This window comes from Phycodurus eques, chromosome 2, assembly GCF_024500275.1.
Source record: "Phycodurus eques isolate BA_2022a chromosome 2, UOR_Pequ_1.1, whole genome shotgun sequence".
In the NCBI taxonomy this organism is placed as follows: domain Eukaryota; kingdom Metazoa; phylum Chordata; class Actinopteri; order Syngnathiformes; family Syngnathidae; genus Phycodurus; species Phycodurus eques.
Genome location: NC_084526.1, coordinates 577,278 through 595,147, shown reverse-complemented (window position 1 = coordinate 595,147; position 17,870 = coordinate 577,278). Strand labels below are relative to the sequence as shown.

The following is a 17,870-nucleotide window of genomic DNA, read 5'->3' as shown; positions in this document are numbered from 1 at the left end:
ATTGGCGAACTGTTGCTTTTTATCAGTACAAATGTTCTCCACCATTTTCATCACACATGCTTGAATAAATTCACCCTCAGTAAAAGGTTTGCAGTGCTTGGCAATCAGCGTTGCCACCTCATAGCTTGCCTTTGTTGTATTTTCATTCGACTCACTGGCTCTTGTGAAAAAGTGTTGCTGTGCCGTTAAACCAGCTTCCAGTTGCTTCAATTTTTCACTGCGTTCGTTCCCAGTTAACTTGTCGTAATTAGCATGTTCCGTCTGGTCGTGCCTCTTTATATTGAACTCCTTGAACACAGCCACAGTCTCTTGGCAAATTAGGCAGACGCAGTTGTTTCTAAACTCAGTGAAAAAATATTCAGACTTCCATTTGTCCTGGAAACGTCGGCCCTCGCTATCAACTTTCCTTTTCTTACTTCCAGTTGCCATTTTAGAAATGGGCAAAACACAGATCATGCGCAAAACGGCCCCGCGAGAGTTCAGCCACAAGTTTACTGCCATCCTGTGGTGAAATATAAAATTGCGCGTGTATTTTGTACTGCTGGGCCACATATTATTGGTTTTATGACAGAGGCTTCGAGCCAGTGGAAATATGAACACGGGCCGGATTTGGCCCGGGGGCCGGACTTTGGGCATGTCTGACGTACACATTCAACATGTCACGCAAGACATCATTGACAAAGTTCTGAAACACAGCTGGAGCGTTAGTTAGTACAAAAGGCATCACCAGATACTTGTAATGTCCCGTTGGTGTGTTGAATGCTGTTTTCCTTTCATCTCCCTCCTTTATCCTGACTAGATGATATGCATTTCATAAATCCAGTTAAAACCTTGGCTCCCTCCAGGAACTCAAAGGCGGTGGAGATGAAAGGAAGAGGGTACCTGTTTTTCACAGTTATGTCGTTGAGACCCCGGTAATCGATACAGGGTCGCAGAGTCTTGTCCTTCTTGTCCACAAAGAAAAATCTGCCTCCCGCAGGGGATGAAGATGGGCGAATAATCCCGGCTGTCAGTGATTCATCCACATACTCCTTCATAGCCTTGTGTTTCGGCCCTGAAAGAGAGAACAACCTCCCTCGTGGAGGTGTGGTTCCAGGCAGCAAGTCAACTGCACAGTCATAAGGTCTGTGGGGTGGAAGTGATTTGGCCTTGGACTTGGAAAAAAACGTCTTTAATGTCCTGGTAACAGGTGGGCACTTGAGATAAATCAGGATCCCCAGATGGGGTCTGTGGATTTTCATTTGAAACATAGCCCTGAACATCATATGGAGGCTTGAAACAGTTCTGGGCGCAATTGCTCCCCCATGACATAACATGCCCAGAAGACCAGTCAATGTGGGGGTTATGTAATTGCAACCATGGGTTCCCTAAAATAAGGTCATGATTCATGGCGTCAAAAACATCAAAACTAATGCGTTCCGAGTGAGAATCAGGAAATGTCAATGTGAGTATTTGGGTGCGGTGAGTGATCTTGCCCATAAAACTGCCGTCAGCAGCATAGGTGTTGCGGTGGCATTTTATTTGAAAGGTTCTAAGGTGGATCTGTCTAACGAGGAGGGAGTTGAGTCAGTTTGCGTCAGAACCAGAATCAATTAATAAAGGTGTATGAATTTCTTGATCAGGAGAGCATAGTGTCACTTTAGGAAGAACCCGGGAAGAGTCGGTCGAATTTTCAGATTCAGGAGGAGCAGTGTGGTTTCCGTCCTGGACGTGGAACAGTGGACCAGCTCTACACCCTTGTCAGGGTCCTTTGGGGTGCATGGGAGTTCACCCAACCAGTCTCCATGTGTGTTGTGGACTTGGAGAAGGTGCTTTGGGAGTATGGGGTGCCAAACCCCCTGATACGGGCTGTATGACCGGTGTCAGAGTTTGGTCCGCATTGCCGGCAGTAAGTTGAACTTGTTTCCGGTGAGGATTGGACTCCACCAAGGCTGCCCTTTGTCACTGATTCTGTTCATAACCTTTATGGACAGAATTTCTAGGCGCAGCCGAGGCGTAGAGGGGTTCCTGTTTGGTGGCCTCAGTATTGCATCTTTGCTTTTTGCATATGATTTGGTTCTGTTGGCTTCATCAAGCCGTGATCTCTAAGTCTCTGAAGCGGTTCGCAGCCGAGTGTGAAGCGGCTGGGATGAGAATCAGCACCTCCAAATCTGAGACCATGGTCCTCAGTCGGAAAAGGGTGGAGTGCCCTCTCTATGTCGGGGATGAGAATCCTGTCCCAAGTGGAGGAGTTCAAATATCTTGGGGTCTTGTTTACGAGTGAGGGAAGAATGGAACGGGACATCGACAGGCAGATCGGTGCAGCGTCTGCTGTGATGCGGTCTTTGTATCGGTCCGTTGTGGTGAAGAAGGAGCTAACCCGACAGGTGAAGCTCTTTATTTACCAGTTGATCTACATTCCTTCCCTCACCTATGGTCACGAGCTGTAGGTCGTGACCGAAAGAACAAGATCCCGGATACAAGTGGCCGAAATGACTTTCCTCCGCAGGGTGTCCGGGCTCTCCCTTAGAGATAGGGTGAGAAGCTCGGTCATCCAGGAGGGGCTCAGAGTAGAGCTGCTTCTCCTCCGCATTGAGAGGAGCCAGATGAGGGGGCTCGGGCATTTGTTTAGGATGGCTCCTGGACGCCTCCGTGGTGAAGTTTTCTGGGCATGTCCCACTGGGAGGAGACCCTGGGGACGACCCAGGACTACGTCTCTCGGCTTGCCTGGGAACACCCCGGGATCCCCTCGGAAGAGCTGGAGGAAGTGGCTAGGGAGAGGGAAGTTTGGGCTTCCCTGCTAAAGCTACTGCCCCCGCAACCCGACCTCGGATAAGCGATGGATGGATGGATGGATGAACTATGTCATTATCAAACCGTGACTATAGGTTGTGTGTAATATAGTGACGTCCCAGTCAATTCAACCACATAATAATAAGTAAAACAATAACCACAACCCAATGGGCATTGCTTGTTATTAAAGCTACAGTATGAGTTGGCAGGAGTCAACAACATACTATTTTGGACATTTTATTTCGGTCCGAAACCGAAAATGCCCTTTTGGGCTACTGGAAACAAGCCCATGAATATTAGCATTTATGGCTTCACTAAATTCAAATGTCTATAGAAATTATAATTAATTAGGATTATGAGAAATAAATGATTCAATCTTTGTTTTGAGAGCTGGTGACCGCTCAGAAAAAGGTTTTATTAATTGTAAACTTAAAAAATATACTGTACATCGTTCATCTGTGTCCTTCTTCTCTTGCTGAGGTGACATAAACGCGCTAACACAAAGGTAGCCCGTGCGTGGATCCTTTGAGCTTTACAAATGAAAAAAAAATGGTTCTCTGAGGCATCCTCAGCAATTTTTTTATTTTTTTTTAAATCGAGGTGCTCGAATTAAGGACTCGTTTCAGCCCTACAGCATACATTGTGTAAATCTTTGCTTGAAAATTGCATAAATGACGATAGAAACGATAGAAGACAAATGACACGATAGACATTTTCTATCGTCCTCACGATATATATTACCATATCGGCCAGCTGTACTGGTGCATAAAAAATAATGCACAATACAGAATATATTTTTTTTTTATATAAAGGTAGCATTCTCCAAACGTTTGGTAAATTTTTTTACCGTTTTCATGTGAAGGCATTTTTATGTTATTTACACCTTAGAGATAGATATATATGATTCACACACGCCCACACGCCACAGCCGTATGCCGTATTCAGACAAGTGCTGCGACAGTGCCGTACAGTGTCATGTGTTGGTTGGTGCATATTGCCTTACTTTTTTCATGAATAAAGTTATTTAGCTTCAGCTATCGTCTTGAGGCTATTCGTGCCCGTTTATCCAGTCAAGAGGTGCCTGGCGCGGTTTCTCCTTGTGTCATCACAAAAGGATTTCAGACTGACATTGAAAATGCAGCTTTGGACCATTTTCGGTGGGCTAAAATTTTCATTGACTTTGAAATTTGTACTGGCTCGAGCGGGCCATCGATCTATAGGTAGGTGGTTGCCTGATACACCGGCATAGTGGCCGTTAATGTCTGTCTATGTGTGTTCAATGTGGACGTGGCCTTTTATAGTTTTTTTTTTTTTTTTTTTAACAATACTGTAGCGGCACGGTGGCCGACTGGTTAGAGCATCAGCCTCACAGTTCTGAGGACCCGGGTTCAATCCCCGGCCCCGCCTGTGTGGAGTTTGCATGTTCTCCCCGTGCCTGCATGGGTTTCCTCCCACATCCCAAAAACATGCATGAATTGGAGACTCTAAATTGCCCGTAGGCATGACTGTGAGTGCGGATGGTTGTTTGTTCCTATGTGCCCTGCGATTGGCTGGCAACCAGTTCAGGGTGTACCCCGCCTCCTGCCCGATGACAGCTGGGATAGGCTCCAGCACCCCCGCGACCCTAGTGAGGAGAAGCGGCTTAGAAAATGGATGGATGGATACAATACAGTACACACAGCCAGATGCTGGCTGTGGTTTTTACTTCCATAATAAAAACATCTGACGACAAAAGTCTTTCGGTCCAAAAATAGTCAGTGGCTGAATATTTGGTGCATCACAAATTTTTTTGTTACCAAACCCCTTTTTACAGAGAACAATCATTCAAGCAACTACATTATCCTTTACTTCTGTTTTCAAAAGTAGTTATCCATCTATTTGTTGTCTATATGTAATACTATGATGGGACGATGAAACATTTGTAGGGTTTCACAGTCAAAACGACCATCAGAGGGAAACGGTAGTTACAATGTGTGGCCTGCAACAAAAATTAGTTTGACACCCCTGCCTTTCATGAAGTAGTGGTACAATACATTCAATAAGAAATGTATATTTTGAACATGAGACACCTTAACCACTTTTACTGAAAAGTAACATGCAACATCTCCCTTGTAAGATCTTTTTTTCCTCTTGCACCCAACAATGGTACTTTGCTGTTGTTCTTTTAATATATTGTGTTTGGATATATTTTCCTTATTTTAGCTCACATTGAGATTTTACAAAATGAAAACGGAGGAGTTAATCTTAATAATTGAATTCCTTACTTCTCTGTTTATTATGTACAATATATTACCTTACTCCCATCCTTAATGTTTAGAAATAAATGGGAACAGCGTCCCAATACAAATTTGCACATAATTTATTTGTGCACATGGAGTACAAAAGAAAAAAAAAACATGACAGTTGAAAAGGTAAACCGCATGTAAACTTAGTTTATTTCCTCTTGGAAATTGTAATTAAAAATGTGTACAATAATGTGCGTATGGAGTACAAAACTAAACATATGATGACAGCTCTGTATTGAAAAGTAAACTGCAAATTGAAAAAGTAATGTCCATGTATACGAAACAATATTTCTTAACTTATTAGGGTTAGGGTTACTATTATTATTGATAGGGTTTTTAAGAAATACTAAATTATATACCATGTTTGCGGCATTGTGACAATTGCTGGTACTTTCTTCGTCAAACCCCATTCATTCATTTATTGCCTCTGTCAACAAGTTCGCTGCATTGCTTCTGTGGAGGGCTCTAGTCTGCAGAATGTTTCACACTAATTCCCTCTCGTTAGAAATGAAATGAGAAGTAATAGTAGTTACGTACGTAGAGGTCAGTCACTCTGGAAGTCCAACCATCACATGTATAGTAAGTGCCAAATTAAAAGACTCCAAAACAGCTGTCTTAACTCTGTGTACAGCTTCGGGACGGCAACTTCTAACCTGTTTTCTTGTTGGTGTTGCGTATCGTGGTTCGAGTGTCTTTTGTCCATTTGCTAAGTTCCGGATTTACAGGGGAATCCAAAATAAGACCCAAACATCAGATTTAAAAGTAGAAGTGGCTCGCTTTACACTGCTGCGATGTTTAATTCGTCAACACTGTTTTTGTTGCTTGGTCGAGTGCGGCTTAGGGCAATACAACGCTGGCCAGGCGGTGAATCAATTCAGAGGATTTGCTGAATCAATACTGAATTGCGGGGGGAAGAATTGCAATGCATTGATAAATCAATATTTTTACCCACCCATAGTGGTTATTAAAGAATATCAGTTTTTTATTTTTATTTTAAAGTTCTCATGAGAATGTTTCATTTCCAGTGCTTGAATCTATGTTGATCTTCACGGCAGTGGTTTTTGAACACGCCCTAAAATAAAACTTAAAAACTTAATAAAACTTATAAAAGATCTGTGGCACAAATGAAGATCCAGCACATGGACTCACTCAGATGGATTGTCACTGTAATGGACACTCTACCAAGAGAGCTGTGCCACACCCTGTGTATATCAGCCAGTAAAAAGCAGATGAGTTTAAGTGGGTTAAAACTGTCTCTTAAAGATGTCAGTCAAGGCTAATCGGCATGATACAGTGCCTCTAAATCAGCAAAGAGATTACTAATCATCATGAAAACAAAAATGACTGGAAATAAACCCTGACAGAATGATTTTAAAAAACAGTATACTGTATTGTTTCTATAAGAATGTAACATTTTTAACAGGACAGAAAGGGCAATTTGATTCTAGGGGCATCATACACAGCTGCGAGGAAAAGAACACCAGTGACTTCCGCAGTCAAAGACATCAGTGCTACATATACTGTTATTACTACAATGTTATTAAAATGATAAAACATGCAAAACTAAGCAAATACAAAATGTTCATTATCATGTGGAATGACTGAAAATGTGTATTACCTCCCAATGCGTGCTCTGTCATACTCAGACATAAGGATTCAAGGCGATTGTTGATGTCTGGCTCATTAACTGGCAATTGAAGATCTGTACACAACAAAACAAAACCAAACAGAATGATTACGCAATGAACAAGTCAAATAGTTAAAAAACTACAGCTAAAACTATGCTGATACATATATATATATATATATATATATATATATATATATATATAAAATTAAATTAACTGAACAACCAGTTGACAATTAACCTGAGTCTAACAGTGATAATCAGTTTATGGCCACAATGATTTCAGCAAATATGATGTCACAGTACGTGTGTTTATGATTTGCCTACTATAGTCCCACTTTCATATTTGAAGGCTGCAGGGTATAAACAATGGTGTGATTCCCATTTTAGTCAAATGTAAATAATTCATCCATCCATCCTGCCATCGATTTTCTGAGCCGCTTCTCCTCACTAGGGTCGCGGGTGTGCTGGAGCCTATCCCAGCTATCATCGGGCAGGAGGTGGGATACACTCTGAACTGGTTGCCAGCCAATCACAGGGCACATACAAACAAACAACCATTCGCACTCACATTCACACCTACGGGGAATTTAGAGACTTCAATCAACCTACCATGCATGCTTTTGGGATGTGGGAGGAAACTGGAGTGCCCGGAGAAAACCCACGCTGGCAGGCACGGGGAGAACATACAAACTCCACACAGGCGGGGCCGGGGATTGAACCCCGGTCCTCATAACTGTGATGCAGACGCTCTAACCAGTCGTCCACCGTGCCGCCGTAAATAATTCATATGAATTTAATTGTCATATACTGCCCTGCTGTTCCATTATTGGAGCCGGAAGGCCGCTTTGCGTCCTCTCTCTCCCCCCACCCCTCTCTGTTTTCAGCACCTGTCTTCAATCAGCCTCATCACCACCGTTGTATTTAAGCCTGCCTGTTCCCGGAAATCCTTGCCAAAGTATTGCAGCCTCTCCTAGTGGTACCACGGCCCACCTTACTCAAGTAAGCCACTTCAGAATCAGAATCATCTTTATTTGCCAAGTATGTCTCTTTGTTTGTCTCCGGTAGTTGGAGCCGCACTTAACTCCTTTCCCTTGTTAACTCTTGTGTCTCCTCATTCTCAGTACTCCCCTGTGCTCCTGACCCACGTTATTCCTGCCACCAAGCCTGCCGTCTGTTCTGGAAACTGCCTGCCACCTGTCCATGCCGCCGCCTGCCAACACATCCAGGACCACCTCCATAACCTTTTCTCAATAAATTGTTCATCATTTTACATGTGCCTCTGCCTGCTCTTGGGTCCAGCTACTCCCCACACGTGACATTAATAGTAATTCAGGGTAGGAAAAGAAGTTACACTGTCAATGAAATAGTGTACAATAATCGATATTTATGGGTGTGTGGATGGGGGGCATCTACTATAAATCTCAATATATATATAACTAAAAAAGGGAAAACTCGAATAAACAATCTTGTTTTAACATACATAGAGGAATAGCTGGGTAATGCTACGTACACATTGTGTTCCAAGCAGCACATGGCAATTATGTTTCAGGCTACTGTGTATAAAACAGGTTGGACGTGACAACATGGGGGGGACGGGATTGGCAAACATGATTGCCGTGATTGCCTGCCCTGATTTTCAAACTGTCAAAAGAATTGCCATGGCACTCATGGTGCAGATGAGAAACTCAGTCAGCCGGTGTAAAACGTGACAGCACAGAAGGTAACAAAACTTGGAGGCGGTACGCAGTGGAACGGGAAGCATAACTCGTCGCTGTCGGGTGAAACCTACAGTATGTCCAAATTTGGTCAATTTTATATTTTTTTCCACAAATATATAGTGTATACTTGTAGTCATTCTCCACGTCTGTTATTTTTTTTCTAATTATTGACCAATCTAAACTGTTGAGCAGTAAAGTAAGATATTGGCCCGGGTTGATGCGAGCACTATGGACCTGAATGTTTAAATAGACGCTATCAAGAACGACATGGTCAAGCAGGAGTCACGTCTGAAAGATATGGAAGATGGCCTGAACATGTACTCTGATAAAACGGAGGCTATGGAGGGTGAAGTCAGACAGCTTAAGTCAGAGGTGGCTGTGTTACAGCTGAAGCGTGACGATATAGAGGGAAGACAACGCTACTGCAACGCACGTATCATCAGGATAAAATAAGGTATGGAGAACAGCGGAGGGCAGCGGGCTGTGGATGTCGTTGCTAAACTGTTGCAGGAGCCACTACAAATTGACTTCTCACCAACGCTGGACTGGGCTCACCGCAGCCTGAAACCGCCACCCAGCGACAGAGGCCCGCCGAGAGTCATCGTGGTGCAATTCCACTATTTTCAAGAGAAAGAGGAAGTTTTCCGTAAAGCTGCTCGTATGGCCCCGCTGACTCTCCATGGTAATAGAGTGAATATTTTCACAGATTTCCCGGCTGCAGTGGCCAAGCAGAGAGCAGCATTTCCCGAAGCAAAACGGCTCCTCCGATAATGCCGCGACCATCCGCGTTACGCTGCAGTCTGGCCAAGACAAGCGATTCGAGGAACCGTCCACAGCGGTGGACTATATTCAGAAGAAGATGAAACCCTAAGACACTGAAGCTAAAAGAAAAATGAAAATATAACGCGATTGGACTTCCACTGGCGGCTAATTATTGTTAGCATCTAGCTAACGCGGGATGCTATGCTGTTCTAATGGGACAGGGGACATCACGGTGAAGTTGGTGAGTCCCAGGCTTTCTGTGTTTTAAACTATTCAACACATCCATGAATAATAATAAGGGTGAAGATCCAATTGGCTGTTAACTACTTCCTGACACTGCCCACAAGAAGATGCATAAAACTGACATAAAAATGTAGGTGATCATGTAGGTGTTCGTGTTGTGCATATATTTTCCATGTTTTTTGTTGACCTTTATGATATGACTCCAGGAACCCACTGTATACAAGACATTATTAGGATGAAATACAGGTCATTATTACACAAAGTTATGAATCCTAGCTGTGTGATGATTTGTAAGTCTGAAGTTTGTAAGGTGAATTTAAATATCTAAAGGAAGGGAAGGGATTTAAAAAAAAATACAAGCAAGTCAGTTTTATGGTCATGGTTGTGTCATCGGTGTGTGTTCTGTTGGTTGTCTTCCCCCTGTCTCATACACACCTGCTCCTGAGAGCATCTTCCCCACCTGTGCCTCGTTTACCCTAATTACCCCTTGCATTTAACCTCGTGTCTCATTCTTTCTGGTCGCCAGTTCATTGTACCTTGTTGTCACGTTTCAGCATGGGTCAACGCCTCTTGAAGCAGGATGAGCTGCTTGCTGCCCTCCACCTTCATCTAAAGGGACTGTCAGCGCATCAGGACACTATGATGAGACAGGTGGCCTCACAGTTTGAAGTTCTAATGAATATGGTTCAGAAGAAGGAACCAGCTGGCACAACACCCGATGCCGTCACTGTACCAACGTTTCCATGTGAAGCAGTTACTATGCAGCCACCTCCCACATCCGCTGCTGTCTGCCCACAGCTCTCTCGACCGGAGAGTTTCTCTGGAGATTCTGGGAATATTAAACCGTCCATCACTCAGTGTGAACTCCACTTTGAGCTGTAGGCAGCTGCCTTCCCCACCGAGCGGGCAACGATCCCTTTTGTCATTTCCTACCTGACTGGTCGTGCGGAGGCGTGGGCGACTGCTGAATGGAGCCGCAATTCCGCCGCGTGTCATTCTTGGGCTTCTTTCATAAAGATTCTGGAGCAGGTTCTTCAGTATTCCACACCAAATTGTGAGGCAGCTCGCTCCCTTGTCACTTTACAAGGCAAGCGCAGGGTGTCAGATTACGCGATTGAGTTTCGCATTCTAGCAGCTGAGAATCAGTGGTATAACAGGGCACTACTCGATGCATTTTTTCTAGGACTATCCCCCAAGGATCGTTTGGTCCCACTGAACCTGCCGACCGACTTGGACACTCTCATCGCTCTCGGCGTAAAAATCGACAAAAGGCTTTTGGATCGCGAGCTGGACGGAGATCGGCGGGGGATGCGTCACCGCGCACTTGGAGGACGAGCCTCGGTGAAACCGAGGCTTGTCAAACCGAGGCAGATCCCCTGTTGCCGGTCCCAATCCACTGGCTAGCGTCACCACGGATTAACCCTTGCAACTGGGCAGGTTCCGTCTCACCCCTGAGGAACGTCAACGCCGGCTGAGGGAAGGGCGATGCTTATACTGCGGGCAGTTGGGTCATTCTGTGAACAACTGTCACATCAAGGTTGCCGGTACAAGGGTACGGGAGCGGTGAGTCTAAATTTCATGAAGGAAGACCCTACCCGGGTTCTTCCTAAAGTTACACTATGCTCTCCTGATCAAGAGATTCATACATCTGTATTGCTTGACTCTGGTTCTGACACAAATTTACTCAACTCCCTCCTCGTTAGACGTATTCACTTTAGAACCTTTAAAGTAAGACGCCACCGCAACACCTATGCTGCAGACGGCAGTTTTATGGGCAAAATCACTCACCGCACCCAAACACTCACATTGACATTTCCTGATTCTCACTCGGAACGCATTAGTTTTCATGTTTTTGACGCCATGAATTATGACCTTATTTTAGGGAACTCAAGGTTGAAATTACATAACCCCACATTGACTGGTCCTCTGGGCATGTGATGTCATGGGGCAGCAATTGCGCCCAGAACGGTTTCAAGCCTCCATGTAATGTTCAGGGATGTTTCAAATGAAATTCCAAAGACCCCATCGGAGGATCCTGACTTATCTCAAGTGCCCACCTGTTACCATGACATTAAAGACGTTTTATCCAAGTCCAAGGCCAAATCACTTCCACCCCACAGACCTTATGACTGCAGTTGACTTGCTGCCTGGAACCACACCTCCACGAGGGAGGTTGTTCTCTCTTTCAGGGCCGAAACACAAGGCTATGAAGGAGTATGTGGATGAATCACTGACAGCCGGGATTATTCGCCCATCTTCATCACCTGCGGGAGCAGGATTTTTCTTTGTGGACAAAAAGGACAAGACCCTGCGACCCTGTATCGATTACCGGGGTCTCAACGAGATAACGATGAAAAACAGGTACCCTCTTCCTCTCATCTCCACCGCCTTTGAGTTCCTGGAGGCAGCCAAGGTTTTCACCAAACTAGATTTAAGAAATGCATATCATCTAGTTAGGATAAGGGAGGGGGATGAATGGAAAACAGCATTCAACACACCACCATTATGGTGGTAATGCCTTTTGGACTCACGAACGCTCCTGCTGTTTTCCAAAACCTTGTCAATGATGTCCTGCGTGACATGTTCAATGTGTATGGTTTTGTTTATTTGGACAATATTTTGATATTCTCCCCGGAGGAGGAGACTCACATTATTTATGTCCGCTCTGTATTGCAGCGGTTACTGCAGAATGAACTTTATGTCAAGGCTGAGAAATGTGAGTTCCACAAGGCGTCCGTTTCTTTTCTGGGTTTCGTGCTGGCTCAAGGTGAAGTCAAAATGGACTCTTGCACAGTCGATGCCGTGATTAATTGGCCTACTCTCACGTCACGCAAGGATGTACACAGGTTCTTCGGGTTTGCAAATGTCTACATAAAATTCATTAGAAATTTCAATTCAATAGCCTCGCCTTTGCATGATCTTACCTCGCCATACAGACCCTTTGTGTGGAACCCAGTTTGTCAGCCAACTTTACAGAAACTAAAATCGAGCTTTATCTCCGCTTCCATCCTCACTTTGCCAGATCCTAAACAGCAGTTGATTGTAGAAGTTGATGCGTCTGATGCCGGTATAGGAGCAGTGCTCTCCCAGAAATGTCTCAAGGATGGTAAGTTACATCCTTGTGCTTATCTCTCTAAAAAACTGACTCCAGCCGAGAGAAATTATGACATAGGTAACCGTAAACTGCTGGCGGTCAAGGTGGCTTTGGTGGAGTGGAGGCATTGGCTAGAGGGGACACAGACTCCGTTTTTAGTATGGACAGATCACGAGAACCTTGAGTATCTTAAATCTGCTAAAAGATTAAATGCGAGGCAGGCTTGATGGGCTCTGTTCTTCACTCGATTTAATTTCATGTTATCCTACCGACCTGGTTCTAAAAATGGTAAGCCAGATCCTTTGTCACGTATTTTCTGCGAAGAGAATTCTTTGTACGACCCTTAAACCATTTTTGCCCAAGTCCCTGTTTCGTTTCTGCTTTTGTTTGGGGCATTGAGACTGCGGTAAAGGAGGCTCTGAATAACACTCTTGAAGATTGCCCTGAAAACAGGCTGTATGTCGTTCCGACCTTAAGGGGAAGAGTCATCCACTGGGGTCACACTAACCGGACTGTATGTCACCCAGGCATTGCCAAGAAGCTCTAAGATGGCACACTTCATTGCACTTCCGAAACTCCCCTCAGCGAAAGACACTGTCAAGTTGATGATAAACCCGGTATTCAAGTTTCATGGTTTCCCCAAGAATGTGGTATCTGATAGGGGCCCCCAATTCATTTCACGATTTTGGAAGGAGTTTTGCAGTCTAATAAGTGCTACCGTCAGTCTGTCATCTGGGTTTCATCCTGAAACCAACGGACAAACCGAGAGGCTGAACCAGGACCTGTAGACTGGGCTCTGATGTCTCGCTTCACAGGAGCCACAATCCTGGTCTCAGAAACTGGTTTGGGTCGAGTTCTCTCACAATTCTCTCCCCTCTGCATCCACTGGTCTATCGCCTTTTCACATTGTGCATGGTTACCAACCATCTCTGTTTACTGCCATAGCCCCAGAGTCCACGGTTCCAGCTGCATTGACCTTGGTGAGACGCTACAGGAGGACCTGGGAGCGAGCCCGCCAGATGCTGCTATGCCAAGGACGGTCCTACAAAACCGCAGCTGACCATAGGAGGACACCGGCCCCAAACTACAAAGTTGGTCAGCGAGTTTGGTTCTCTACCAAAATTATTCCACTCCGGGTGGAGTCCAGGAAGCTCGCTCCCAGGTTCGTTTGGCCCTTCCCCATCACAAAGGTCATCAACCCTGTCAACACTCAGCTTTGTCATAGGAAGGTATGTCTGACACACAACATGAAAGCTCTATCCGTTTTCTCTGATGGAATATTAAGGATATCCATACCCAGTGAAACGTAGTAGCGTTTTTTTCACATTTAAAATCTTTGAAAGCTAATCTTACATTTCTGCAGGAAACGTACCTCAAATCGACTGAACAGGCAAAACTGAATAGGGTTTGGATAGGACAAATATTTTGCTGTAAGAATGAATGCAGAAATTGAGGCACGGCCATCTAGGTTAGAAAGGGCATCCCATTTGTGCCGACTCACACCGTGGCTGACCACAGGGGGAGGTAAGTAATAGTGACTTTATGGTATGCGGTTGGGTTTTGCAAATGTTTACTGACTTTTTTCTCTTGCCTTATAGCTACTCTCCCAGATCTTAGTAACCATCAATTAATTCAGTGGTGATTTTAATTACGTTTTGCACCTACAGCTGAAAAGATCAAACTCTAAACCTAATAGTGGGATATCAAAAGCAGGAGCAGTCATTCAGTCATTTATAGAATCGTATGCATTTTATTTGACCCATGGAGAAAAAAAAATAACCCCACTACAAAACAATAAGATTTTTTTTCCTCCAGTACATCACTACTATTCTAGGATAGATTTTTTTTCTCTTGGTTGCCAGGATCCAGTCCGATGGTCAAGGGGAACTAATATTATACCGTAATTTCTCGTGTATAATGCGCACCCATGTATAATACGCACCCCCAAAGTTGACCTCAAAATTATGGAAAACCCTTCTACCAATTTATAATGCATTTTTCAATGCATGATTTTGTTTCTGCACATATGATCAAAACATGAAGTATTATCTTTATTTTGATAGGTTTTTTTCAAATAATTATTCTGAAGTTAAGCACTTTACTCGAACATGTAATACTTTTTTTTAATTTACTTGCTCTTATTTTGAAATTCACAGCCCTAGTAAATTACACAACACACAGTTCTCCTTATATGTTTGATTACCTCAGGCAGAATTAGTAAGATGGTTAAAATTCTTTAAAGAAAATATGAAGGACCAGGTGAAACACATTTAATTTTATTTTATCCATCCATCCATTTTCTATACTGCTTTATCCTCACCAGGGTCGCAGGCGTGCTGGAGCTTATCCCAGCTATCTTCGGGCAAGAGACGGGGTACACCCTGAACTGGTTGCCAGCCAATTGCAGGGCACATATAAACAACCATTCGCACTCACATTCACACCTACGGGCAATATTGAGTCTTCAATCAACCTACCAGACATATTTTTGGGAGGTGGGAGGAAACCGGAGTACCCGGAGAAAACCCATGCAGGCACGGGGAGAACATGCAAACTCCACACAAGCGGGGCCGGGATTTGAACCCCAGTTCTTAGAACTGTGAGGCAGATGTGCTAACCAGTCGTCCACCGTGCCGCTAATTTTATTTTAATAGGATTCATATTAAACAGTCAAGCATTTCAGAAAAGCATCATTAAATAAAACATAACCATAAAGATATTAATGATGGTTGTTGTTCAGTCATCATTCATATATAAAAAAAAATATATATTTTTTAACAAATTCTGCCAGGGTATATAAACTTATGAGCACAACTGTACATATATGCAGCCATATGTACCCCTGTCATATTGGAATGAAAGTGTAGGCTACACCTTTTTTAAAACCACTAGGTGGCGGTGGCATATTACAATGAAAGTGTACACCTTTCTCATAACCACTAGATGACGGCATAGATTTCCAAAATCTGAAAGTTTTTACCATTTGCCTATATACCCATGTATAATGCGCACAATTGACTTTTGACATTTTTTTTAGGGGGGAAAATGCGCATTATACACGAGAAATTACGGTAATTGTTATCTCTGACAGGTAGGAGAGTAATTGGTTTATGTTCTAGTAGGAAAGGGGTGAAGGAGACTTTGTGGTGGATCCTCAAAATCCAGGAAATCATACAAGGAAAGCAGTGAGCTAAGAAGAACTGGGACAACGAGAGGACTGAGGAGAGGCGAAAGGAATACATTGAGATGTGACACAGGGCAAAGGTAGAGGTGGCAAAGGCCAAACAAGAGGCATATGATGACATGTATCCCAGGTTGGACACTAAAGAAGGAAAAAAAGCTCAATATAGGTTGGTGAGACAGAGGGATAGAGATGGGATGGATGTGCAGCAAGTTAGGGTGGATTAAGGATAGAGATGGGAATGTGCTGAATGGTGCCAGTAGTTGGCTGGATAGATGGAAAGAATATTTTGAGGAGTTGATGAATGAGGAAAGTGAGAGACAAGGAAGTAGCAATGATTAGTAAGGGGGAAGTTAGAAAGGCACTTAAGAGGATGAAAAATGGAAAAGCAGTTAATCCTGAAGACGTACCTGTGGAGGTATGGATTTTGATTTTGACCAGGTTGTTCAACAGAATTCTAGCGGGTGAGTAGATGCCTGAGGATAGGAAGAAAAGTGTGCTTGTGCCGATTTTCAAGAACAAGTGTGATGTGCAGAGCTGTGTAAACTACAGAGGAATAAAGTTGATGAGCCACACAATAAAGTTATGAGAATAAGGAGTGGAGGCTAGACTCAGGAGAGAAGTGAGTTTTTACAAGAAACAGAATGGTTTCATGCCGAGAAAGAGTACCACAGATGCATTATTTGCCTTGAGGGTGTTGATGGAGGAGTACAGAGAAGGTCAGAAGGCGCTACAGTTTGAACATTAAATATCTTATCTTTGTAGTGTATTCAATTAAATATTGGTCGAACATGATTTGCAAAAACATTGTATTCTGTTTGCGGCATGGTGGACGACTGGTTCGAGCGTCTGCCTCACAGTTCTGAGGAATGGGGTTCAATCCCCGGCCCCGCCTGTGTGGAGTTTGCATGTTCTCCCCGTGCCTGCTTGGGGTTTCTCCGGGCACTCCGATTTCCTCCCACATCCCCAAAACATGCATAGTAGGTTAATTGAAGACTCTAAATTGCCCATAGGTGTGAATGTGAGTGCGAATGGTTTTTGTTTATATGTGGCCTGCGATTAGCTGGCAACCAGTTCAGGGTGTACCCCGCCTCCTGCCCGATGATAGCTGGGATAGGCTCCAGCGCTCTCGTGACCCTTGTGAGGATATGCGGCTCAGATAATGGATGGATGTATTCTGTTTTTATTTATGTTTAACACAACGTCCCAACTTCATTGGAATTGGGGTTGTACTACAGTCGCTCCTCTTTGTAATGCAGTGTTAATTCTTTCATGTACAGTGGGCACGGAAAGTATTCAGACCCCCTTAAATTTTTCACTCATTGTTATATTGCAGCCATTTTCTAAAATCACTGAAGTTCATTTTCTTCCTTGTTAATGTACACACAGCACCCATATTGACAGGAAAAGAACGGAAATGTTGAAATTTATGCAGATTTCGTAAACAAGAAAAACTGAAAGTATTCAGACACTTTGCTGTGACACTCATATATTTAACTCAGGTGCTGTCCATTTATTCTGATCATCCTTGCGATGGTTCTACACCTTCATTGGAGTCCAGCAGTGTTTGATTATACTGATTGGACTTGATAAGGAAAACCACACACCAGTCTATATAAGACCTTACAGCTCACAGTGCATGTCAGAGCAAATGAGAATCATGAGGTCAAAGGAACTGCCTGAAGAGCTCAGAGACAGAATTGTGCCAAGGCACAGATCTGGCCAAGGTTCCAAAAACATTTCTGCTGTACTTAAGGTTCCTAAGAGGACAAAGTTTGGACATTTGAGATGATCACAACCCTTCATAGAACCTTGACTTAAACCCAATTGAGCATCGTTGGAGAGACCTGAAAATGGCTGTCAACCAACGTTCACCATCCAACCTGATAGAACTGGAGATGATCTGCAAGGAGGAATGGCAGAGGATCCCTAAATCCAGGTGTGAATAACATCATCATTCCCAAAAAGACTAATGGCTGTTCTAGCTCAAAAGGGTGCTTCTACTAAATACTGAGCAAAGAGTCTGAATGCTTATAGCTGTGTGATATTTCAGTTTGTATTTTTTAATAAATCTGCAAAAGTTTCAACAATAAAAAATTTTTTCTGTTAATATGATATATATCTGTACATTAATGAGGAACAAAATTAACTTTCCGTATTTTCACAAGCATAAGGCGCACTTAAA

At 43.6% G+C, this 17,870-nt stretch overlaps 1 protein-coding gene across 1 annotated transcript in view; it reads right to left on the bottom strand.

The window, feature by feature from the left end:
• The window catches only part of samd4a (sterile alpha motif domain containing 4A), a 197,456-nt gene that overhangs the window by 15,604 nt on the left and 163,982 nt on the right, over nt 1–17,870 (bottom strand). Inside the window, exon 12 of the mRNA XM_061670978.1 lies at nt 6,676–6,759. Within this exon, the coding sequence (XP_061526962.1) occupies nt 6,676–6,759 (84 nt within the window). The remainder of the gene's footprint in view (nt 1–6,675; nt 6,760–17,870) is intronic.